Source organism: Thamnophis elegans, chromosome 6, assembly GCF_009769535.1.
Source record: "Thamnophis elegans isolate rThaEle1 chromosome 6, rThaEle1.pri, whole genome shotgun sequence".
In the NCBI taxonomy this organism is placed as follows: domain Eukaryota; kingdom Metazoa; phylum Chordata; class Lepidosauria; order Squamata; family Colubridae; genus Thamnophis; species Thamnophis elegans.
The window spans coordinates 10553000-10579911 of NC_045546.1; the positions used below are offsets into that span (position 1 = coordinate 10553000).

Consider the following 26912-nt stretch of genomic DNA (forward strand, 5'->3'; position numbering starts at 1 on the left):
GGAGATTGGACCATGTGATGGACTTGTGGATGTGGGGGCAGGATCTTGAACTTTCAACTGGGTGGGGAAAACTGGGAAGTTTTCAGATTCAGGTTTTCCCAGATGAGCCAACATGGCTGCCTTAATAAATTGGAACTTTGAGCAATAGTTTGCCTTGGACTCTGATTTATTTTTGGATGCTATTTGGAACCCTGACATTCTATTCCAGTGTTTCTCAACCTTGGTGACTTTAAGTCCTGTGGACTTCAACTCCCAGAATTCCCCAGCCAGCATAGCTGGGATTCTGGGAGTTGAAGTCCACAGGACTTAAAGTCGCCAAGGTTGAGAAACACTGTTCTATTTTATTCTATTCTATTCTACAATTCTTGATTGGCCATCTTTGGTGTAAAAAAAATGGGAGCTTGACTAAATGTATTATTGAGAATAGATGGTGGTGGTAGTGGTGATGATGAAGATATTACTTTGTCCTTTTTTCGTTGTTGTAATCATTCTTCTAGAATTCACGCCCTTAGCAATGAAGTGGCTGTAGGGGAAAGATAAGGCTTAATCAGCATGTGGCTTTCTTTACAGTGTCTCTCTTTCATTGATGAGATCCGAAAGTGGAATTTCTGTTTTAATTGCACAGAATCATTTGCTCTTGAAGGGCCATTTTTTTCCTATATGATTAGGGTAAATTAGGATGGCATTGCATGAACCCTTGAATTAATTAATTCTGTTACAAAAGAGACAGCTGATACCATCAGTGAAGGATTAGACTGCCTCCTTATGTTATAACTATTTATCACAAGATAGTCCGACCAAGGAATCAACGGCTTTATACTTAAAATAAATACGAGATCCTGAATCTTTTAATATTACCTTGACAGAGATTACCATAGAATGTTTACAGAGCGGGAGTCCCAACACAATGATAACGTTTGAAAAATAACTTCATAAAGAGTGTGTTTATTTTTGCTTTGACATATATTTTTTTTTGAGACCTTTGGCTACAGGTAATCTTCGATTTACAACTGTCATCGAACCTGGAACTACGGTCATAAGTAGTTACAGTCATTAAGTGGGTCCCACATGACTGTGCCCAATTTTTATAACCATTTTTGTGGTGGTCATTAATCAAATGCCAATGTTGTTAAACAAACACTGCGAGCATTATGTGAATCCCTTATTATTTTATTTACCATATGGCATCTACAGAGGTTATGAAATCAATGGTAGGCAAATTTAGTTTAAATAAAGCATGTGTGTGTGTGAGTGCGTGTGTGTGTATCGATATGGATATGGATATGTGTGTATACAGATAAATAGATATAGATACATGCACACACATACACAAACATGTGTGTGTACATGTATGTATATATACTATATTGCCAAAAGTATTCGCTCATCCATCCAAATAATCAGAATCAGGTGTTCCAATCACTTCCATGGCCACAGGGGTATAAAATCAAGTACCTAGGCATGCAGACTGTTTTTACAAACTTTTGTGAAAGGATGGGTTGCTCTCAGGAGCTCAGTGAATTCCAGCGTGGAACTGTGATAGGATGCCACCTGTGCAACAAATCCAGTCGTGAAATTTCCTCTCTCCTAAATATTCCACAGTCAACTGTCAGCTGTATTATAAGAAAGTGGAAGTGTTTGGGAACCACAGCAACTCAGCCACAAAGTGGTAGGCCACGTAAACTCGCCCAACATCAGTGTGCGACCTCACAAATGCGCTTCTGGAAGAATGGTCAAAAATCCCCATCAACACACTCCTGAACCTTGTGGACAGCCTTCTCAGAAGAGTTGAAGCTGTTATAGTTGCAAAGAGTGGACCGACATCATATTGAACCCTATGGATTAGGAATGGGATGTCACTTACAGTAAGTTCATATGCGAGTAAAGGCAGGTGAGCGAATACTTTTGGCAATATAGTCTATATATGTATGTATATAAATGAACAATACAATACAGGAGATAATATATTCAATTAAGATGTAAGCATAATAAAATGTGAATCCATTCTATCAAATGTATATTTTTGGTGGAAATTGGAAGCAAATGCTGGGAACTGTAAAAAATCAACAACTGAAAAACACATCCTATTGACCAAGGGGTGCTGCAAACAGCCATAAATGCAAGGTGTTTGTCAATTAACCCACAATGTGATCATGGGACACACTGTAGGTATGTCCATGTGTGCATGTGGAGCATTCTGTATTTTAAAATTGAGTCATAACTACCTTTGGGGGTACTGTCCGCCGTGGCTTTGAATGCTTGCTAAATGGCCAGTCGTTAAGCAAGGATCCCTTGTACAGTGTCCATCTCTCCTAGCATTATGTGAGATAATTTAGGTCAGGACCACATCAGGGTTGTGTTTGACCTCGAGGGCCGGGGTGAGCGTGGTCAGGGTGGGCGTGGCCAGCTTGACATCACTTGTGTCTGGGGCACCTGTGGTGGCCTGGGTGTTCTGCCGGCGGAAACAGGTTCCCGATCTCCGTTTTTGGCCATGACGGCCTCCTGCAATCCTCCGCCACCTAAAATCGAACTTGAGAGAGCCACCTCCCAAACTCCCTTTTCGCCGGCAGAGGCACCGTGGGCTGGTCCTTTGCTGTTTCCAGAACACCCCCATGGGTTAGATCTAAGCACCTTGTGGGCCGCATGCGGCCCACGGGCCTTGAGTTTGACACCCCTGGTTTAGGTCAAAGGAATGATAGATCTAGTGTTGCTGAGTCAGCTGTTTGGTTGGTTGGGAATTTTACCGTAAGTCTCCTAATTTTGTTTTTATACTTGGAACTTAACTTATTCTCCCCAAAGAAGAATTGACTGAAATACATTTTTCATATCTTGGTTTGCCGTAAGTCTCCTAGTCTTGTTTCTAAACTTGGAACCAAACTTATTCTTCCCAAGGAAGAATTCACTGAAGTACATTTATCCTTTCCACGTATTTGTAAAAGAAACAGAAAGTAACAGATTTCTCCCAGTGTTCCCCTTGTTTGTTGAATGTATTTCTCTTCTAATAATGCTTAATTGATTTTTCTTGTCTGCACATTACATAAGCCTTCTCACTTCATTGTTCTTCCTACGAATTTGATTCAGGAATACTTCCAAATTCCTTCACTTTCATTCTAGAGTAGATCTCTCCTAATAACATCGGAATAGAGCACAACTCCAAACAGCTGTTTGAGATTGATTGCATGCTTTATGGGGAAATAGTTAACCAAAATTCTGTGAAGGATTTTTGTTTTGGCAAGTTAACATGGGCATGAAATGCTGAAAAATCAAATCCCCAAAACAGCCTGTTTCCCCCCCCCCCCCCAAAAAAAAGGGCATGAATAGCCTTTAGGAGGCTTGTTAGAATGTTCCGGGGGAGCAAAAACGGGCCCGTTTCTTGTCCAAAAAATTGCATGCATAGCCTTTAGGAGCCTTTAGGAGGCTTATAAAGTGTTCCTGGGCCTGGGGGGGGGGGGGGGGAATTGAGCAAAAAATGACCTGGTTTTTGCTCATTTCTGCCCTCACCAGCCCCCAGGAGCACTCTGAAAGCCTCCTACAGGCTCTGGATGGTCATTTTGATGAAGGGGGGGAGGCAAAAAATGCTGTATTCAGTGTATAAGACACCCCCAGATTTTCAGCCTCTTTTTTGAGGGAAAAAGGTACGTCTTATACTCTGAAAAATATGGTAATTGTAATATATAGTACAATTTACCTGTCATTGCAATATTGCTACCTTTAACATGCAATAGATGCTCTAACAAACCTGTTGCCATGGTGAGGCATGTCAATTTCTACTGTGTAATGGGATGGCGAGTCAGAACATTTTAATTTACTGGGAAGCCACCTCCTTTAACCTCCCAGCATGCTCCTTATTAACCCAAGGTATATGTTTGTGTGTGTGTTTACTGGAAAGGTGAGAACATTTCCAAATATAGCACTAGGTCAAAGCCACCCATCCATTTTTGTTTTCAAAAACTACTAACTACTAGTGCTTTTTTAACCTAAGAAGATGCCTCCATAACTTTTCGGATTCATGGCTTATCCCAACGATGATGAACCTTTTTTTGGCTCGCATGCCATAAGCGGGGGGAACGCAGGGGGATCATGGTTTAGAGGTTTATTTATATGCCGCCCTTTTCCCTGGGGGGACTCAGGGCGGCTCACAATCCAAAGGAAGGGGGAAAACAGACTTTTACATATAAGACAATACATGATTAAAACACAACATTCATACCATTCGGGCGGGTTACAATCTTTAGCCCCAGGCCTGACGGGATAGCCAGATTCTGAGGGCTGTGCGGAAGGTCTGGAGAGTGGTGAGGGTACGAATCTCCACGGGGAGATCGTTCCATTGGGTCGGAGCTACCACCGAGAAGGCTCTCCTCCGCGTGGTTGCCAGTCGGCATTGACCAGCAGATGGAACTCGGAGGAGGCCTAATCGATGAGATCTAATAGGTCGTGTGGAGGTGATTGGCAGTAGGCGGTCTCTCAAGTACCCAGATCCACTACCATGGAGGGCTTTATGGGTGGCAAGTAGCACCTTGAAGCGTATCCGGAGATCGACAGGTAGCCAGTGCAGCTCGCGGAGGATAGGTGTTACATTGGTGAAGCGAGGTGCACCCACAATCACTCGCGCGGCTGCATTCTGGACTAGCTGAAGTCGCCGAATACTCCTCAAGGGCAGCCCCATGTAGAGCACGTTGCAGTACTCCAGCCTAGAGGTCACAAGGGCACGAGTGACTGTTGTGAGAGCCTCCCGGTTCAGGTAGGGGCGCAACTGGTGCACCAGGCGAACCTGGGCAAATGCCCCCCTGGTCACAGCTGACAAATGGTGTTCGAAAGTCAGCTGTGGGTCCAGGAGGACTCCCAAGTTGCGGACCCTGTCTGAGGGGTGTAATGTTTGACCCCCCAGCCTGAGCGATGGAATACTTGCCAAATTGCCGCACCCATAATGCAATGTGCGAACCCCCCAGCATGCATGCATGACAGGCGCAATCCCCCATTTTTGCATGCTTTTTTCGCCCACTCCAGGTTCCAGAGGCTTTATAGGAGTCTGGGGAGGGCGAAAACAGATCCCCCCACCCACCAGAGGCCCTCTGGAGGCTTCAGGAGCTTCCTGTTTTTATTCCTCCGGAGCCTTCAGGGACCTTCTGGAGGCTTCCCTGAAGTCTCCAGAGGGCTAAAAACGACCCTACGAGCAAACTGGAAGTGACTTCCAGTTTGCCCATTAGGTCGTTTTTCATCCTCCGGAGCCTTCATGGAAGCCTCCAGAAGGCCTTTGAAGGCTCCAGAGGGCTTAAACCGGCCCTACGAGCAAACCAGAAGTCTATTACCGAACTTCCGGTTTGCCTCTAGGGCCATTTTTTTGCACTCCGGAGGCTTCAGGGAAGCTCCTGAAGCCTTCGGGGGAGGCGGGGGGGCTGTTTTTGCCCTCCCCAGGCTCCTATAAAGCCTCTGGAGCCTGGGGAGGGCAAAAATGGCTTTAAAAAAGGCTGAACTCAGCTGGCCAGCGTGTGCATGCGCACTGGCCAGCTGACAGGGCAACTCCTCACATGCCCTGACAAATGGCTCCATGTGCCACCTATGGCACGCATGCCATAGATTTGCCATCCCGGGCCTATCCTAATGCCCCAAACAGAATTCAACTAGAACCGTCCATCAGTCCATCAGTTGATGTTTTTCCAGTATATCTGAAGAAATAGTTACCTCTTGAGCTTTGAAAGGGAGAGATACCTCATCTCCTTCACCAACTATAAATAAAAAAATCCCATGTCTGATGGATGTTGATTTGAATTCTTTGTGTTTGTGTGCATGTGTGTTTGTGTCATACACACACACAGCAAGATTGTATTTAAAGTAAAAAAAGATGTGGAGACTTTAGAAAGAGTGCAGAGAAGAGCAACAAAGATGATTAGGGGACTGGAGGCTAAAACATATGAAGAATGGTTGCAGGAACTGGGTATGTCTAGTTTAATGAAAAGAAGGACTAGGGGAGACATGATAGCAGGCTTCCAATATCTCAGGGGCTGCCACAAAGAAGAGGGAGTCAAGCTATTCTCCAAAGCACCTGAGGGCAGGGCAAGCAGCAATGGGTGGAAACTAATCAAAGAGAGAAGCAATCTAGAACTAAGGAGGAGTTTCTTGATGGTTAGAACACTCCAGAAGTTGTGAATAGCAATAGCACTTAGACTTATATATCACTTTACAGTGCTTTACAGCCCTCTCTAAGTGGTTTACAGGGTCAGCCTCTTGCCCCCAACAATCTGGGTCTTCATATTACCCACCTCTGAAGGATGGGAGGCTGAGTCAACCTTGAGCCTGATGAGATTTGAACTGCCAAATTGCAGGAAGCCAGCAGTCAGCAGAAGTAGCCTGCAGTGCTGCACTTACCACTGCACCACTGTGGCTCATATGCTCCAGTGCTGGAAGTTTTTAAGAAGAGATTGGACAACATATTTTCAGAAATGATATAGAGTTTCCTCCCTGAGTAGGGGGTTGGACTAGAACACCTCCAAGGTCCCTTCCAACTCTGTTCTTCTGTTCTTTTATTCTGTTCTGTTCCCAAAATGAAGCTTTCTGTACATGCTCTTTTTTAAAATCTAAAAAATGCCACGTCTCCTCCTATGTTTAAAGCCCTACATGGCTCAGGACCAGCGTATCTGCGAGACCGCCTACTGCCACACACCTCCCAACGGCCGATAAGATCCCACAGAGTGGGCCTCCTTAGGATGCCGTCAGCCGGACAGTGTCGGCTGGCGGGCCCCCGGAGGAGGGCCTTCTCTGTGGCTGCTCCGACCCTGTGGAATCAGCTACCCCCAGAGGTCCGGACCTCGCCCACCCTCATGGCCTTCAGAAAAGCTGTTAAAACCTGGCTGTTCCGGCAGGCCTGGGGCTGCTGACCTTATTGTTAAGGTCCAGCCCCAATTAGAACGTATGCGTGTTGGGAATCTTTTAACTATTTTTTTGTTTTCTTTTTCTTCTTTTTTCTTCTTCTTTGTAAGCCGCCCTGAGTCCTCCGGGATTGGGCGGCCTATAAATCTAATACATACATACATGCATGCATGCATGCATGCATGCATGCATATCCTTCCAACTATTATTCTATGTTATATGTTCCTCAAAAATTGCAGACTTTATTTTCTGGGGGGAACATAGATGCCTAAATTGGCTGCCAGATACATTAGTGAAAAATATCAAATTGTAGATACTCGGTTCTTTCCAGTGGGTTTTACCTTAGTAGATTAATATTGCGAACCACCAAGAAGTAAGCTTAAATGCCCAATTATCCTTTCCTATTATGAAACCCAATGCTCAACTATTTATAAAAAACACTTTATATAGAGATATTTCAGTTTGGGCACACGCACAGCTGTTATTTTTATATTATACACCTGTAGAAATAATTCTGCGTTTCTTTGCTTGTTACACATAAACCAGACAGAGCAATTTTCCTGTTCGGCAATTCCTTTCCATTCGTGGCATCATTCTGAAGCATCCACTTATATATAATATAGCAAATTGAGTCAACCTCTTTGGCACCTGGATTCTATGCTATTGTTTAGGCTTGTTTAGACAGCCATGTGATTCCGCTTCCTGGTTATTTGATTGTGGCATCCATCTCCTGGCATGGTCGTACGGTTTGCTTTATGTCAGAAAGTGAATAAATGCTGGGTAAGGCTATGCAATATCTTTTCTCTGTGCGCTTTCTTCTTTTCTCTTGCTTGCTGCTAGCTCCACAAATTAGCAGATGTTTCAGCTTGATTCACGGTGCTCCATGCCACCCAGTGGAACTAGCCCTTTAATTGCCTGGCATCAGCTGTTTGCTGGTTAACACATGCTTTGCAAACCTTGCCAGGAATTCCAGTGTTCTTTGGAGTCCTATGGCACTTGCAAGCAAGTAAGGGGTTGTTGTTTGATGGGACAACATATGTCTGGTATGCAAGCAAGCAGCCTCTGCATGTCCAAACAGAGATAGATAGTCATTTGTCAAAACCCGGGAACCATCATTAATCAGGGTAAAACACCCTTATCCAATATAATACCATCTGGAAGTTTCAGACTAGAAAGCTTCTTATCCTTGATCACTGACCAAGCATGTTGGAGCTGGTGTGAATGCAGATCTGAAATCAGGTTAGGGGACAATGGTGTGTAGAGACATTAATTCATTTCATTTATTATCACTATGCATTGACCCAGTGTATACACCTGCTCATCTGTTGGAAAAGCTTTGGGTGGCAAACAAAGGTATCTCGTAAGGCCTAAAACTCCAAACCGATCCTTAATAAAATGACAAAGCCACTAATCACATAAAGCCAGTTTAATCTAGTGCTTAAGGCACCCGGCTAGAAGCCAGGGGACTGTGAGTTTTAAGCCAGCGGGGTGACTTTGGACCAATCACCAGGAGACTGTGAGTTCTAGTCCCGCCTTAAGCATGAAAACAAACTAGGTGACTTTGGGCCAATCACCAGGAGACTGTGAGTTCTAGTCCCGCCTTAAGCATGAAAACAAACTAGGTGACTTTGGGCCAATCACCAGGAGACTGTGAGTTCTAGTCCCGCCTTAAGCATGAAAACAAACTAGGTGACTTTGGACCAATCACCAGGAGACTGTGAGTTCTAGTCCCCCCTTAAGCATGAAAACAAACTAGGTGACTTTGGGCCAATCACCAGGAGACTGTGAGTTCTAGTCCCGCCTTAAGCATGGAAACAAACTAGGTGACTTTGGGCCAATCACCAGGAGACTGTGAGTTCTAGTCCCCCCTTAAGCATGAAAGCCAACGAGGTGACTTTGGGCCAATCATTCTCTCTTAGCCCAACTTTCTGCATAGGGTTGTTGTGGGGAAAATAAGAGGAGGAAAGAGGATATAAAAATGATAAAGGAGGGCACACACACAGACACACACATAGTGTGTTCCAGCATAACTCTGGAACGCCTTGAGCAATTTCAACCAAACTTGGTACACAGATTACTTACTCTCTGGAAAAAATACTGTGGGGGGGGGTAAGATACCCCTAACACCCCTCTGTGTGTGTGTGTGTGTGTATTCTGACATGCAGGTGGCATGCAGAGCCCTCTCTGCAAGCCATCACCCAAGTTTAGCTCCACTGCGCATTCTGGGAGCAAAATGGGCGCGGGGATCACACATGCATGCGTGGAGGGAGTGCAGGGGGTATAGCACGAACTCCCCGGCAGCCCGTTTTGCTCCCAGGAGACTGCAGGAAGACCCAAAACAGGTTCGTGGGGGGGGGAGGAGCGCCAGGGGTGGTGTCGCACAACACTGTAGATATAATTCATTCCTTTTCCTGTCTAATATAGGATTAGGATAAATAAATACCCAGGCAATGCTGAGTTATCAGCTAGTATATACTGTATATTTAAAAAAGCAATGAAGTGTACACTTGTAAAAAGCAACAAACAGGTAGGTCGAATTTTCACAATAAGTAATTGTATATGCCAGGATGGTGTCTGGGAGATTTTCTAAAAATCTTAAGTCTCTCCTGCAATCACTTCCATTTTCAGAGAACTTTAATGAAGCAGAATTTTGATTTACCTGACCCATTGGGTGTGGGGTTCGTCATCCCAGATATCAATAATAGATTAAATTACATCATTCGCCTTGATTTACGTAATTGGTGTAATGACATTACACAAATGAAGTAAATTGATGCAAATGACATAATTCGCAGAATTTGTGTAGCGATGTCAATTAAAGCCCCTTTTCATTTCAGCCCACATCCTGAGTTAACAGCTGAAACTCAGCTGCATACGAGGACTTTCCGTGTTGGAAGCCACGGATTTCATTTTTAGCCGTCGTGCGCTCGTCCAGATCATGAAATTTAGCTGTTAGGCATGTCACAAAATTAGCACGATTGTCCCTGTCTGTACCGTTTCGAATCGGAAAGGTTGCAGCTCCCTTTGTCCTTATGCCAATTGAAAATTCTACATGGCTATTATTGTAGGGGAAATTTTCAGGTCCTGGAGAGATGTCCAATTCATGGAAATTTGTGGGGTTCCAGTCATATCTGTCAGTGAAGGATTGAGTTACTCAGTTTTGCTTCTTCACTGTGTTCTTCAGTACCTCTAGCATTTGGGACTGGAATTGAGAAACATCTATTGATTATGGTAGATTTGGTCTCCCTGCTGACCTAGATGGTTCATTGTTTAGGACTGTAATGGCAAACCTTTTCGGCACTCACTCAGAAACGTTGCATGCATGCTCGTCGGGGCGTGCTCCAGAAAAGCCAGACTTCCAGGTTCCAGCGCACATGCATGCACAACATGGTGGGTTTCAAAAATTTTTGGAACATCTTCTGTAGGTGTGGCCTACTTTCCGAGTCCACTGGTGGAACCTCTTCTAACCGGTTTGGTAGATTTGACGAACCGGTTCTATCGAATAGGTGTGAACTGGTAGGAACCCACCTCTGATGCACAACCATCAGCTAGTCGGTGTGCATGTGTAGGCTGGTTTTCGGTACTGCCGCGTGGGTGAAGGGGTCGTGCTCCGGAAAAGCCGAACTTCCAGGTTCTGGCATGCATGCAAACACAACGATCAGCTGGCCGGAGCGCATACACACACCAGTTTTTGGCACTGCTGGGCATACGAAGGACATCTGATTATCGTGCATGCACGCATGCCAAAAACCCAGAAGACAAACAGGCAAGGGTGCTCATGCCAGGCGACATGACTTCACATGCCACTTTGGGGAACATGTGCCATAGGTTCGCCATCACAGATCTAGGATAACTGGGGTCAACAGTTGCTCCTAATCTGGACCATAATATTGGCAATTTGATAGTGGTCTTGAGATTGTCAGAGCAGGTGAAACCATAGTCTTAATTCTTGTTCACTAAGGAAAAGATCTCGTCCTGTAATGATGCAAGTATAAAAGGTAATATCAGTCAGGCTTCACAGAGACATTGCTGTAAATGTCAGCTCTTCTAATATTTAACCCTTAATTTAGGAATTAGTTTAGGGTTATTTTCCGTAGCACGCATAGTAATGAAGCCATGTACTCACAGAAGATCTGCCTATTACAGTATACAGAAATCACAGCCCTAAGATTCAATAGGTCTACGATTCTTGATTTAAATTCTAGAGTCCCTCTCCCCCTTTTAAAGTCAACCATCATTTGGTCATTCTATAGCAGCCTGAAGAGGCACAGGATCTATGCTTGACGTAACAGGCTTTCTTCTAAGTGGGAACATCTCCACAGGAGTGCAGGAACAGCTCTGCTTACTGATAGAAGTGACTATGTGTAGCTTAGAGTTGAACTATGGACATGGTGGCTCAGTATCTTAAGGCGCTGAGCTTGTCAATCAGAAAGGTCGGCAGTTTGGTGGTTCGAATCCCTAGCTCCACGTTGACAGAGTGAGCTCCCATTACTTGCCCCAGCTTTTGTCACCCTAGCAGTTCGAAAGCATGTAAAATAGGAAGTAGAAGAAGTAGAAACCACCTTTGGTGGGAAGGGTTAGGGTTAGGATTGCTTTGTTTACCATCCCTAGCACCTGTTGTAACACCACCTTATTTTCTCTTTCTTTTCTTTTCTCCCTCCCTTCCTTCTCTACTTCCTTCCGTCCTTCCTCCTCTCCTTCCCCTTCACGGCCATTTTTTTTGAAGGGGGCGGGGTTTCGGGAGGCAAAAAATGCTGTATTCAGTGTATAAGACGCACCCAGATTTTCAGCCTCTTTTTTGAGGGAGAAAGGTGTGTCTTATACTCTGAAAAATACAGTATATTACCGGGGACTCTTCTTGCCATTCATCTGGATTTGTCCGACTTGTTGGATTGTGGCTAAGACGGTAAAACATAGCTCCTCCTTAGCCATAGGCCGAACCAACATCAGAGCATAGATAACACCAGAGGGGGGCTGCTGCCGGTTCCTACCGGTTCAGGCAAACCGGTAATTCCAACCAGCGCCTGGGCCCGCCCGCCCGCCATGGTGCTATTCCGTCCTATATAATCACCAATTTTACGATGCCGTGCACATGCTCACATTTTTGGCTCTAGGCGAACCAGTTGTTACTGTATGGGACTCCCACCTCAGGATAACATAGTAAATCAAATAACAGTGTGACTTAGCCTTGGGTTTTTGAGTTCCATCCTGCTATTATTCCTTTTCTTTTTAAAGACAAACTATAGGTTTTTTTTCAGTTCAGGCACAATAGGAAGCGATATTGCATCCTTGCAAACTAATGTTGAACATACCTTTTTTTTTAATGTTTCTACAAATGTTAACGGAATAAAAATAAACAATGCTTTGGTTAGAACCATAAAATGAACATAGTCATCTCTTCTTTTTTGTGTGTGTATGTGAAAGGAAAAAGGGTCATATGAATATCTTCTCTTCGTGTTAGAGAAAGCAAAAATCTCACAGGAGGAAGACATTAGCTATTAACGTCCCCTATTCTTTTCCAGTTAATGCAGGATTAATTCACAGAATTAATCAGAAATGAGACAGTCTATTTGTGCCCGTATTCCCTTCTTTGGAATGAAATGTTCTGTCCTTGGGGGGAAAAAAATTCCTTTGTTGAAGAGAAAAGAACAAGAAGTGAAGAAAAGTGGGAGGGGAGGAGAGAAAAATCTATATGGTTCTTTCTTTGTTCTTTTTTTCCTTCGTTCCCTAATTTGAATGCATTTGAAGTCAACTAGCTGTAGGCACTCAGTACTGGACAAGAGGACATACTGTACCTCAATTAGGAGGAAAGCCCATTAACTCAGTAATGGGGTTCATAGTGTGATATTCAGGGGCGCAGTGCCTCAGTGGCTAAGCCACTGAGCTTGTTCATCAGAAAGGTCGGCTGTTCGAATCCCTAGGACCGCGTAACGGAGTGAGCTCCCGTTACTTGTCGCAGCTTCTGCCAACCTGGCAGTTCGAAAGCATGTAAAAATACAAGTAGAAAAATAGGAACCACCTTTGGTGGGAAGGTAACAGCGTTCCGTGTGCCTTTGCCATGTAGTTATCCTGGCCACATGATCACGGAGACATCATTGGACAGCACTGGTTCTTCAGCTTTGAAACGGAGATGAGCACCGCCGCCCCCTAACGTCGGGAACGACTAGCACATATGTGCGAGGGGAACCTTTACCTTTTAGTGTGATATTATTTCATAGAGTCTGAAATTAGAAATTTGAGAGTCATCCTGCCAATCTTAGAAATGAGAAAGTGGGGAAATCTGATTAAAAGACTTGGTGAGCTAAAAATTGCAGTTTTGTGTTGTGCTCCTTCTGATACAATATCTAATAAAGGCCAAGGAATCTGGTGCCTTTAGGTTATTTTGGATTCCAGCTGAGATAATTTCTAATAATCGGCCTTTCTGACAGAAGCTTATGGAAACTCAAATCCAAAATGTCTTTACGCCTCTTGACATAATATTGTACCTTCCCCTGGTATAATGGAAAATAGCTGTGATCTAATACTACTAGACTGTCTTATTAGTTTTCTGAAGGTGATTGAAAAAACCTATAATAGACCACTCCGATATGTTGAAGAAGATCCTGTAAAAGATTTTTTTTTTAAACCAGCTTTAAGTTATTTTTAGGGAATACAGATACAGTTGTTACGTGAATCACTGCAGTTGTTAACTTAGTAACATGGTTGTTGAGTGAATCTGGCTTCCCCCTTGACTTTGCTCATCAGAAGGTTGCAGAAGGGGATCACGTGACCACGCGACACGGCAACCGTCTTAAATATGTATCAGTTGCCAAGCATCTGGATTTTGATTTTGATCATGCTGCATGGTGTGAAAAATCATAAGACACTTTTTTTCAGTGTTGTCATAACTTTGAACGGTCACTAAATAAAATGATGTAAGTCGAGGAGCACCTGTAGAGCAGTGGTGGCATTCAAATTTTTTTACTACCGGCTCTCTGGGCATGGCTTGGTGGACGTGGTGTGGCTTCATGGGCGTGGCTTGGTGGGCGTAGCAGGGGAAGGATCCTGTAAAATCTCTATTCCCTCCCCACTCCAGGGGAAGGTTATTGCAAAATCCCCATTTCCTCCTGATCAGCTGGGATTCAACCAGAAGCCTCCTGAAGGCTCCGGAGGACTAAAAATGGCCCTATGAGCAAACCGGAAGTCCATTCCCGAACCTCCGGTTTGCCCATAGGACCATTTTTTTTGCGCTACGGAGGCTTTAGGGAAGCTCCTGAAGCCTCCGGGGGGGCTGTTTTCGCCCTCCCCAGACTCCTATAAAGCCTCTGGAGCCTGGGGAGGGCGAAAAATGGCTTTAACAGGCTGAACTCAGCTGGCCAGTGCGCGCATGCACGCTGGCCAACTGTCAGGGCAACGCCTCACGTGCCCTGACAAATGGCTCCGTGTGCCACCTGTGGAATGTGTGCCATACATTTGCCATCCTGGATCTAGAAGGTAACATCATACACAGAGAGACACACAAACAAACGTCAAAAAATCTTCAAGGAACTCAGTACCGTTACTGTTCTGTCCCCCCTTCTCGGCTCGTTAACAAACGGCAAGTAGACAAACTTAAAAGGAACTCTCTTTATCAGTTCTCGTCTCAAACTGGCTGCGAGCCCAAAAATAAACAGAAATGAAGTCTCTTTCAAGCAGATAACAGAATACAAAACAACTCTTACAAGCAATGCACTTCTCCAAGTGTAGCCTTGAATCAGGGTTACAGGAAACAAAGCACTTCTCCAAGTGTATTTTACATAAACCACGACTGATGATCAATCAATGTTGAACGAACCAAGGAACGTTGACTCCTGCAACCAGGGCGTGGCACCATCCATCCTTTTATCCCCGGAACACGCCACTCACTAGCCCCAGCTGCCGTGTTAATCTTGCATCCTGAAAAGACTCACAGAAGACATCTGCTGAGTCACAACACATTACTAATAAAATACTTTCAGGAATGAGCCTTATTTACCAACTCAGGGCTGATATAGTTGCATTGATTAAGATTTATTTTTTTCTGGGATCTTCCTGCTTCTCTCTTGCCTGTGTCCATTGTCTCCTTCCCACTAAAACCTTCAGGCAGCTGGAGATGTATTTATGTACTGGCAATCAGCTATTTTGATTAGGGCTGTGTGAAAGCTTTTGTTTTGTTATTGCCTGTCGGAATCGCTTCCATCCGCCAACACACTACAATGATAGCATTGTGCATCTTGCGCTCCTTTTGTTATGCAATAAAAATGCCACTTCGGAAACAATCTTCAAAGTAGGAGAACACAAAGCAAAATTATTGCTGCATAACTGACCTGTATTCTCCGAGTATTCACTATTTGTCGTTTGCTGTTCAAAGTCTTGCCAGTTTGAATGCCGTTCTGAATTCTTCGTAGGCATTGTGTCTCAACTGGGCTTGAATCACTTGGTTCATTCTCCACTTTTTCTTCCCGGTGAAAAAGGAAAATGGTGTTTTTGGTTTTTTTTTAAATGATTTTTTTGGCTAATGAAAATATTCACATATTTAAAGATCCTGGTGTACTTTAATAGGTTTTGTTGTTGTTGGTTGCAAAGTTGTGTCCGACCCATCATGAGCCCATGGACAACGTTCCTCCTTCCTGTCCTCTTCCATCCCCTGAAGTCCATTTAAGCTCACAGCGACTACTTTAGTGACTCCCTCCAGCCACCTCATTCTCTGCCGTCCCTTCATCTTTTGCCCTCAGTCTTTCCCAGCATAAAGCTCTTCTTCAGGGAGTCCTTCCTTCTCATTAGATAGCCAAAGTATTTGAGTTTCATCTTCAGGATCTGACCTTCTAAAGAGCAGTCAGGGTTGATCTCCTCTAGGACCGACCGGTTAGATTGCCTTGAAGATCAAGGCAGGGGTGGTATTCACTTACTTTCCCTACCAGTTTGCAAATGTGAGTGTGCCTATCCACGCATACACTCAGCCTTCTGCGCATGGGCTTTGGCTTGAAAACGTGCCTGAATAGGGTGGCACCCGCAATTTCCACTACCGGTTTGGATGAATTGGTCCGAACCGGCTGAATACAGCCTCTGGTTCATGGGACTTGCAGGAATCTTCTCCAGCAACTTGAGAGACCGCCTACTGCCAATTACCTCCACTAGACCAATTAGATCCCATAGACTAGGCCTCCTCCGAATTCCATCAGCCAGCCAGTGTTGACTGGCGACTACCCGGAGGAGAGCCTTCTCTGTGGCTGCTCCGACCCTCTGGAACGAACTCCCCGTGGAGATTCGTACCCTCACCACCCTCCAGGCTTTCCGCATAGCCCTTAAAACCTGGCTGTTCCGACAGGCCTGGGGCTAAAGACTTGCTGCCCCACTTAGAATGGTATGATTGTTGTGCTTTTAACTATGTATGTTTTTATGTTTTTGTAACTCTGTTTGTATTTCCCCTCCCTTTTTGAGTTGTGAGCCGCCCTGAGTCCCTTCTGGGAAAAGGGCGGCATACAAATAAATTAAACCTAAAATAAATTAAACCTAAACCTTAATAGGTTAGCTAACTTATTAAAAGCTTCCTGTTTTTGCCTTTTGTCTCTCTAAGTGGTTGACAGGGTCAGCCTATTTATTGCCCCCAACAATCTGGGTCCTCATTTTACCGACCTTGGAAGGCTGAGTCAACCTATAGTTTCTAACCTTTATCAGGAAGCAATACAGATAACTAAATCTGCTAGAGAAATCCATTTGCAGCATCCTTAACACACTGAAATCAATCTATAATGGAAACTTGGAAGAAACCATTTAGATAAAGCTGGGAACAGATCACGGTTTTTATTTTCCTATCACACGCAAGAATTACATTGGCATGTGGTTAAAAGTCTTAAGAGGGTTTTGAACTTGTGAATGGGAGCACATTGTATTTGAATCAAGTACCAGGGGACTCTGTTGTTTTTCACATGCAAAGTATTTGTAAAACATATAAAAAAGGTACAGTTTTTCCAGAGGAAGGGATAACGAGGGATAGAAAACATGGAAAAATTAAAACTTGTGGTCCACTTTCCAATATAACTATAGTAAGTGATGTACATAAGGGTGAGATCCTACCAGTTTAACAACCTGTTCGTTTTGCATGCAATTTGCAGAAAACTGGTGAGGAAAACAGCTGAGGTGCAGCCATCCAGTATGATGATCAGCTGCGCTTCGGTAAAGGAAATATTGATGATTATTGTGCAGGGGCTGGCAGACGGGCCTTCTTCAAAGTCAGAGTGAACCGGTTCGCTTCCAGCTGATAGTCGGGGCTACCGGTTCACCCAAACTGGTCTGAACCGGTAGAATCCCACCCGTGGATGTACAGGAATATTTTGGACAATGATGTTATTTTTTTATTTTTTTTTACAAAACTGGAGGTTTTTTTGAGATCCATAAAAACCCCAAATTGGAATGTTTTCCCATTTGCACTAACATAGAGCTTTTGAAACAAAAGACAGGGAATTGTAGTAAGGGGGATAAAAGAAAAGAAGACACATGGTGAGAAAAAGAAGAAGCCAAAAGTATGTTGGTGAGGGGGTGGGATTCCAAGCCCATGTGGTGGATGGGAAGGAGACAGTCTGTGCAGTAGGTGGGAATGGAAGTGATGGAGCATTATGGGTGGGTGGGTGAGAATATTCAAGTCAGAAGGTGACATGGCCTGCTAAAATACATATGTCTTATTAGAAAACAAATTTGCTCTTTGGGAAAGTTATGGAAATATTACTGTTAAGACTATGGTTATGTGTCTGTCTGTCTGTCTGTCTGTCTGTTTATCAGAACCAAGTTTTTGCAGTGATCTTGTCACCCTTTCCAAATAGACAAACCAAGCAGAAAACACTTAAAAATTACAGTTTTTAAGAGTTTAGAGACAGTTTAGAGACTGGAAAAAATGGATTGACTATATACAAAACAAATATGGGACTAAGAAATTACAGATAGCCTATGCTTAAGATTAGGAATAATCTAAACTGTTCATAGCTAGTTCAACAGGAAGAAGCTGAGTTCAATGCAGAGATGTTATTAACTTCTTTTTTTTATTTCCTTTGTCTTAATATATTGTAGACTGTGTTTGTTAAAAATCTATACCATTTACGGGCTCTGGGAAGTCGGGGGGGGAAGGGAGGTGGGGTGTTGGGGGGAGGGGGGATACATAGTATGTGTTAGATTTTAAGGTAACGTGTCTGCACCTGTATACTGTTGCTCGTTAATTCTACTGTAAAAATAGGTCAATATGAATATATTAATAGATTGTAGAAATACACCAAAGGGAGGAGTAGAGGGATAGAAGAAAATTAAGAAAATAAAAAATAAAAAATAAAAATAAAAATACAGTTTGGGTACCACATTACAAAAAAGATGTAGAAAGAAGAGCAAATAAGATGATTAAAGGCCTGGAAGCAAAAACATGGAATGTTTGCAGGATTTGGGTTTGGCTAGACGAAAGCAAGGGTGTCAAACTCAATCTTGTCGTGGGCCGCATCAGGATTGATCCGGCCTGTGGGCCACGTGTTTGACACCACTGGTATAGAGAAAATGAGGACTAGGGGTGACATGATAGCAGTCTTCCAGTATCTGAGGGGCTACCCTAAAGAGGAGGGTGTTAGGTAAGCTCCCCGTTGGGAGAGCGAGTGCGTTCAGAGAAGAGTTGTGAGACTTGTGTTGGAGAACACATAAACCCGCATACAGAGACACTGCAGTTTAAATAGGCTTTTACTTTCATGGAAATAGAGGTATCAGAGTCCATCAAACAGTCCAAGTCATACACGGATAAGACAGTCAGTCATCAATGTCTTTCAGTTAAGGGATAATTCAAATAACATAGTCCATAATCATACAAACAGTCTGGTACTCAGAATTTTCTAGCTGTTGTAAAACTTACAATAGCTCACGGCACTTTCTAACAGCCAGCTTCCAAAACACTCGGATCAGATCAGCCCAACACCTAACAAACAGAGAGCTAACAGTCATTCTGGCTCCCTCTTATGGCCGATTGAGGAAACAGCATTGCTATATGATTTATATATTGCCAACCCAACCGTTAGATTATATTCCTAATATAAGAGATCAATTTATTTACCAAAGCATCTGTTGGCAGGACAAGAAACAATATGGATTCATTGTTGTTTTCTGCAATTCCACATATATTTTTTTCTCCTTTTGTTTTGCAGGAGTTATATACACAGGCGATATCCTTGATCGAGAGACTACTCAGTCCTATTGGCTAACTGTGTATGCTGCAGACCGTGGAGTTGTTCCCCTTTATACCACCATTGAGGTCTACATCGAAGTGGAAGATGTAAATGACAATGCTCCCTTAACTTCTGAACCCATTTATTATCCGTCTGTTTTGGAAAATTCCCCGAAGGATGTTTCAGTCATTCAGATACAGGCACAAGATCCCGATTCCAGCACCACTGAAAAGATGACGTACAGGATTACAAGTGGAAACCCCCAAAACTTTTTTGCCATCAATACCAAAACCGGTAGGACATACTTCCTTGTTTTTCATGCTACCAAGAATGGTTGTATAGATGTTATGGAAGGTTTTCTTTGCATATATTGTTTTTCGTTCAACTGTCTTTCCTTCTTTTGCTTCAGAGAATATTCACAGTTATTGGTGGTTAGTTTTCAGGAAGCTGGAACACTGAAACAAGATGGCACAGAAATATTGCCAGAATCACACATATTTCTGAAACTTGGTTTGTAAGCTATAATGTAGATGAAACTACTGTTGTATCTGAATTGTTCCCCATATTTTTTCGTGTGTGTGTGTGTTCCAGCATAACTCTGGAACACATCGAGCAATTTCAACCAAATTTGACGTACTTTAATATTCTGTTAAAGTACACCCTGTTGTGCCTTAAAATGGCTTCTACCGTACTGCCTTAAAATAACATCTACTGTACAGTGCTGTGGAATTGCCATGGTAATGGCTTCACAGTTCTCCACAAGGCGGGTCCCTCTGGTAAGGGGGGAAATCCAACATTAGAAATTGCGGCGAAGTTCATGGAAGGAGGGTTGAGATAGATAAATATCCAGGCAGCACTGGGTTATTAGCTAGTAATTTTTAAAATAGATGCAGTTCCAGTAATATTTGTTGTTTGCATCTAAGATTAATTGGTTAACAATTAATTGTTGATATGCAAACAGTTCATATTTTCCCATCGAAGCTGACTTGAGAAGATTTGTCAAACTTTTTGTGCCCCTAACTAGAGATTTCTTAATTTGACAATTAGATCTAGCATTAGGTTTTTGCATGTACAAATGTTGGCATTTCTATGATCCAAATGCTAATTAAATTTGTCAGAGTCTGTTTATTATTTGTATTGAGGAAAGAATAACATTAATTCAAATATTTTGCTTTAATGGGAATGATTGTCATATATAGAATGGTCACCTACAAAAATATTGGGTGATATTTTGCTGCCTGTTTTGTCACTGTTAAATTAAATGCTCTCCCCGGGCTCCGGAGGTTTTCCTTGAGCCTCCAGGAGGGCAGAAACAGCTTCCCCAGGCTCCAGAATGGGGGCCCATTCCCCAGCCTCCACACGGGCCCGTTTCAGGGCTCCCTGAACTTCCAGTAGGCCCGTTTCTCACCCTCCCTGAGCCTCCGCACGTGCCCTGAACTTACCTGCATTCAAAACGGGCCACATGAGGACTCCTGGGGTAGGCGGGGCCAGCCAGGAGTCGGATTTGGGGGTTCTCCGAATTGCACAGAATCTTAGCTAGAGGTTCTCCCGGAACCCCTGTGAACACCCAGCAGCCCGACCCCTGGTTATAATCTGGATTTCAGTGTCTGAAAACAGGCTAATTTTGCTCATTTAGGTGGGGTATCAGAAAGCTTGTTATTTGTACTATGTAAATATGTAAAAGAAATCCTATTTTAATTTTAGGACAAATAAACCATTATTCAGAACAGCAATGTGAAGGCCAGTAATTTTCTGAAACCAAATACTGTATTTTTCGGAATATGAGACACACATATAAGATTTTGAAGAGGTAAATTTTTTTTAAAAAAGTTTTTTGCACTTTGCAGGCCTCCCAAACCCTCTGCACACATCAATTTTGTGAAAAACGGGACATGCAGAGAGTTTGAGAGGCCTACAAAGTATTCCTGGGGACTTGGGGGGTGGTGGGGAATGAGCAAAGAAATGACTTGTTTTTTGCACACACACACAAAAAAAAACAGGTCATGCATAGCCTTTAGGAGGCTTGTGGAGTGCTCCTGGGGGCTGGGGGGGGGGGCAAAAACAAGCAAAAACGGCCCGTTTTTCACTCATTTTTGCCCTCCCCAACCCCCAGAAGCACTTTGCAGGCCTCCCAAACCCTCTGCACATCCATTTTTGTGAAGGGGGTGGGGTTTCGGAAGGCCAAAAATGCTGCATTCAATGTATAAGACGCACCCAGATTTTCACCCTTTGGGAGGGGGGAAGGTGCGTCTTATACTCTGGAATATACGATACTTGCCCACAATGTTTAAAATGCTTTAACAAGCATTTGATGATGTATATTTATCGAAGATACAGAAAATGCTTCATACAAAGTACGAAGCAAGGAACATTAACAAATATCAGTGATACAAATACAATTTTCTAGGTAGTTCTATCACGCAGACCGCACTTCAAAACTGAGGAATATTTGAAGAAATGCAAGGAAAAAGGAAAAGGAAACGCCTCTGTGAAAATTTGCTCTAAATGCTTTAGTAATTATTTCAGAGTTTGCAAGTGGAATTAAATACAGGTTTTTAAATGTGTGCAATTTCAAATTAAAGACTGAGTTTCCTTAATAATGGGTTATGCGCTCTCTTCTCATCAAAATAGATTTTATTATATTTGCTAACATTTAGGTAGTTCCGGGCACTGTTTAAATCTTTTTTATGTTGGATATGCTGATTCCATTTGTACTGAAATTCTGATCATGTAAATTCCGTTTGTAGCTTTGTCCAAATGTTGTGCCTTCCAGCTGTGGAAATTGAACATTTTCAGTATCACCGGAGAATGCGAATTTAGAAAAGGTGCCCTTAATTATATTATTGATATATTACAGATCTTAAGCTTCGATGCTGATGCCCCCAGCAGTTACTCGCATGGCAGTGATATTTTTTTCCACCTTCGTGCAGTCTTCATTCATCAATAGCCTTACATCCCTTAATAGTTCTTGTAACATGACATTTTTGCAATGACTAGAATATCATTCATAACAAGCCATTTGTTTTTCAATTACGCAGTTCCTGAAAAAGGGGTTTTTTTTGTGTGTGTTAGGGAAGGGGAGAGAAAGGAAGAAAGTAAATAAAACAGATGATGAAGTTACATACATTAAAGCAGATTGATTGCTGCTATAAATTTTCAGTTTTATTTCCCATATATAAGTGTTAATTTCACAGCAACCCATAGCAGTAATTTATCGCCTCAATTTATGACAGTTTTGTGTGGTCGGAGGGAAGTGATGAATTTTAATTCTGACCATTATGCTCTTCAAAATAAAATAAAATAAAGGACAAACTGCTAACAGAAGAGCTAACAATTATCTTCTGCAATGATGTTGATACATCAAAGGGTTCTTTGTATGTAGAAACTTTTATTCTGTTGGCACTTTCACTTTCAACTTATTAGGGGTGTAGAGTCCTTTAAAAGGAAGTTAAAAACCATAACATAAAGGTGAGAAATATCTATGGTGTCAGGGTTCCAAATAGCATCGAAAATTAAATCAGAGTCCCAGGCAAAGCATTGCTCAAAGTTCCAATTTATTAAGAGAGCCATGTTGGCACATCTGGGAAAACCCAAATCTGAAAGCTTCCCATTTTTTTCAACCCAGTTGAAAGTTCAAGATCTTGCCTCCACACCCACAAGTCCATCACATGATGCAATCTTCCACTGCCATGCTGACAGTTCCACCCATCCAGTTCCGGCTAGCTGCAGAGACAAATGATGACCTTGGCTTTCTAGAAAGAATGTAGTTATGGCTACATACCATCCAACTCCGTAATATCCTCCCTCCCATTTCCCACAATGGAAAATGCATAGAAGAATAATAGAAAGTGTGGCAGGCCTAATGTCCAAAACAAAAATGAATGCAGGCCTGACATATGGAGATTCTCAGAAATCCAGGTCATGGTTATCCAAAAGGTGCTTTTTCAAGAGACAACTGGGACTTTCTGGTTTTTCTTTGAAGACATTCGCTTCTAACACAAGAAGCTTCTGAGGAAGAAGAACTGAAGAAGCTTCTTGGATGAGAAGTGACTCATCTTCAAGGAAAAACAAAGTCAAACTGCCTCTTGAAAAAGTACCTTTGGAATGAACATGAGAACAGAAAACCTGGAGCTACTGAATGGCTTAATGACATTCCTATTTAATGACCCCCTCCTTCTATTTAGGACAGCATCTGCCAGAAGAAGTTCAAAAAAGTCAAGATGTTGTCTGTGATTATATCACTTGGTATCTCCTTGGCTTAATTGACTACTAGCCATCCAACCTTCTAAGTGGCACTGGAAAACCATCAATGTCTTTCAAGCATACATAACATTAAATAGGAATGAAGTGTGCAACTTTCTTGAAAAGCCCAAATATCTTATTTTCTGGATTTTAAGGTGGGAAGGGATTATGGCACTGTCTGTCATGTCCACGCTTAAATCCTCCCCAAGTGAACAAAATAAGCTAAAATTGGCCCTAAAATAGGTGATTGAGAGCAACTCAACGCGTTTTGGTGAAGTTTTAAGGCTGAAATTGGGAGACTGAAGCAGTTTCTCCACTAGATGTCCTCCTCCAGGGAGGGAGGAGGGAAGTCAGCTAACCAGGAAAGAAAGAAAGGAAGGAAGGAAGGAAGGAAGGTAGGAAGGAAGAGAAAGAAAGAAAGAAAGAAAGAAAGAAAGAAAGAAGAAAGAAAGAAAGAAAGAAAGAAAGAAAGAAAGAAAGAAAGAAAGAAAGAAAGAAAGAAAGAAAGAAGCGGGAGAGAGGGAGGTAAGTCAGTTAGCCAGGAAATGAATGAATGAATGATTGAATGAAGAAGGAAGGAAGAAAGGCTTTGCAGTTGAATATTTGGCTTGTCAACAAAATATTCTTGATTCAGTTTCAAATTGTTTGGGGTGCAGAAACAAAACGTTGCAACTTAGAATTGGTGGTTTACACAACCTTGTGTTAAAACTGAATAGATTGGACTTTGCACAATAATAGAGTGTGAATTCCCCTTTGAATAAGGCTCAACTTCTGGTAACTTCAGAGGCGGACCCACAATTACTTTTGCTTTAACACTCTTTTTTCTACTCCCCAATCTACTTATAGTCCTATAATTTCCTGTACGTCCCTCATCCACAACTAAACCAGGTCCTGCCACCCACAATAAGTTGTTAAGTTGGGATGCTTAGCCTGATTCAACCTCCTTCAGAATATGCACTGAGATATATGCCACCCCTGTAGGTGACATCTTACCAGTGGTGGTATTCAAATAATTTAACAATCGGTTCTCTGCCCTAGTGACTAGCAGGGTAGGTGGGGCTTGGTGGTCATGTTCTAGGTGGGCATGGCCAACTCAACATCACTCACGTTGATAGGTGCTTCGCCTTATCTGTTACAATGTAATAAGGGTTAACCAGAGAGGCAGTTTCTGTAAGCAGGACAATAAAGATTAGGCTAGAAACAACACCAGAATGTTTCCTTCCTGCCTTCCTTACAGGATTAGCCCTGTAAAGTGGGGAAAAACAGAAGGAGATTTCTTCTAACAACCGGTTCTCTGAACTACTTAGAAAGTTAACAACCGGTTCTCCCGAATAGGTGCGAACTGGCTGAATCCCACCACTGTATCTTACCAAGCTTGCATCCTTTCCAGAATCTCTGATTTAACAATAGCAATTGGCTTCAATGTCAATCAACTTTCTGAGCCTCAACCTTTTTACCTTTCAGAATTTGGAATTTGCACCTTTTAGTTTGTTCCTTCTCCTGCAGGAGAGTGTGGTAGACAACCCATCCTACAGTCAGGAGAACAATAGTGGCAACAGCCCTATGTAGGCGTACAGCCATCTGTATTGTACGTACATCACTGAGTAGCTTTCTGTCCTTTAATATTAATATTAGATATTTAAAATTCGGACATATTAGGGATCTGACCATATATGTATATGCATATATAACAGCCCCCATAAGAGCATAGAGGTCCCTACAGAAAAGATTGTAATAAAATAAAATACTACCATCTGCAGAAATGGACAGATTAACTCTTACAATTAAAGACAGAGAAGCCATTGAATACTTCTTAATATGGGATTCATTCTATCCATGGTTATTGAGCAGAAACAGATTTTTTTTTAAATGTGAGATTTTAGATTTTTAAAAATACAAGAGAATGACTAATTTTGTAAAAATGGTTTACTAAATGTAATGTAAGCACTATGTGGCTCAGTAGCTAAGACGCTGAGCTTGTCGATCAGAAAGATCGGCGGTTCGAATCCCTAGCGCCACGTAACAGCGTGAGCTCCCGTTACTTGTCCCAGCTTCTGCCAACCTAGCAGTTCAAAAGCATGTAAAAATGCAAGTAGAAAAATAGGAACCACCTTTGGTGGGAAGGTAACAGCGTTCCACGCGCCTTTGGCATTTAGTCATGTCAGCCACATGACCACGGAGACGTCTTCGGACAATGCTGGCTCTTCAGCTTTGAAACAGAGATGAGCACCACCCCATAGAGTTGGGAACGACTAACAAATATGTGCAAGGGGAACCTTTACCTTACTGTCACTATACATGTATTATCAATGTCAAGATGAGAGGTTATTGTTTCCCTATGATGCCTATTAAAGTTATGAATGCTATTGTTATTATGATGGTGATTCTTACTCAAAATAACTATACTAAGCAACACACTGTTTATATAGAAATTGAAACTTTTGCTCTTTCTATAAATAATAAATAAATAAATAAATTTTAAAAAATGGTGGCAACAGCCATCTATGGACGTACAAATTTATCTGTATTGTATGTACATCATGGAGTAGCTTGCTGTCCTTTATTATTGGATATTTAAAATTCGGTTATATTAGAATTCCATCTGTATTTTTGTGTGTGTATATAGCAAAAGGAAAAAAAAAGTGGTTTTCTCCCCAGGGTCTCCCCCTTCCCCTGGTAAAAATAATTTTACAATCTTATTTCTACTCCTTAAAATGATATATGATTTGAGTAAAAAATGGTGATGAAGGATACCCGCAACTTCACTCTTCAACCCTTTTTATAAAGGGATGTAGTAGGAAAACTTATACAAATCTGTTTACAGTGTCAGATCATTGCAATTCTGGTATGCAGAAGAAGAAGGGGTTAAGTAGTACAACATTCAAATGCAAGGACAAGGGAATATTTCTCCAATTGGGGGGAGAGATATTTATTTTTATAGGTGCATTCTTTGCTGATCGCCAGGATTCTTCCTGTTGACTTTCAATCAATTTCTACTGTGTCTTAAAGCATTGGGAACACAGCAGGCATTTCATTGGCAGAAATATCATTTATTTACCCTCTAAGGTGTAACAGATATTCCCCCTGCTTTTTGATTTCTGAAAAGGCGAACTTTTTAATTGCTGCAACATGTTCATTTCCACACATTTAATACCCACATAATACAAGCATCTGAGTAAACTGCATATGGAAGACATTGAGTTCTTGGGATCAACTGGGTGTCCGTAGATGCTCGGTTCTACATACTTCTTCGGTGTAGTTGTGAGGGGGACTCTGGATGGAGTAAAAATAAAATATTAAAACTGAGAGAGGGTAAGAAAGGGAAGAGGAAGAGTAGGGGGAAGGGAAGGAGGAAGGGGAAGGAGAGGAGGAAGGAAGGAAGTAGGGGAGGGAGGGAGAAAAGAAAGGGAAAATAAGGAGGTGTTACAACAGGAGGAAGAGATAGTAAATAAAGCAACCCAAACTGTATATTATAACCTATTAAATGAAATAATAAATGTACAAGAATGACAAATGTAAATAAGAATAACAATTATGTGAATTTATACTTAAATGGTATGTAAGAGAATAAAACAAAATTGAAAAATTGAAAAAAATATTAAAACATAAATATAT

The 26912-nt window shown here is 42.3% G+C and overlaps 1 protein-coding gene across 1 annotated transcript in view; it reads left to right on the plus strand.

Moving 5' to 3' along the window:
• Nucleotides 1-26912, plus strand: part of FAT3 (FAT atypical cadherin 3) — a 417794-nt gene that overhangs the window by 112818 nt on the left and 278064 nt on the right. Inside the window, 1 exon segment of the mRNA XM_032219713.1 lies at nucleotides 19035-19349. Coding sequence (XP_032075604.1) covers nucleotides 19035-19349 — 315 coding nt within the window.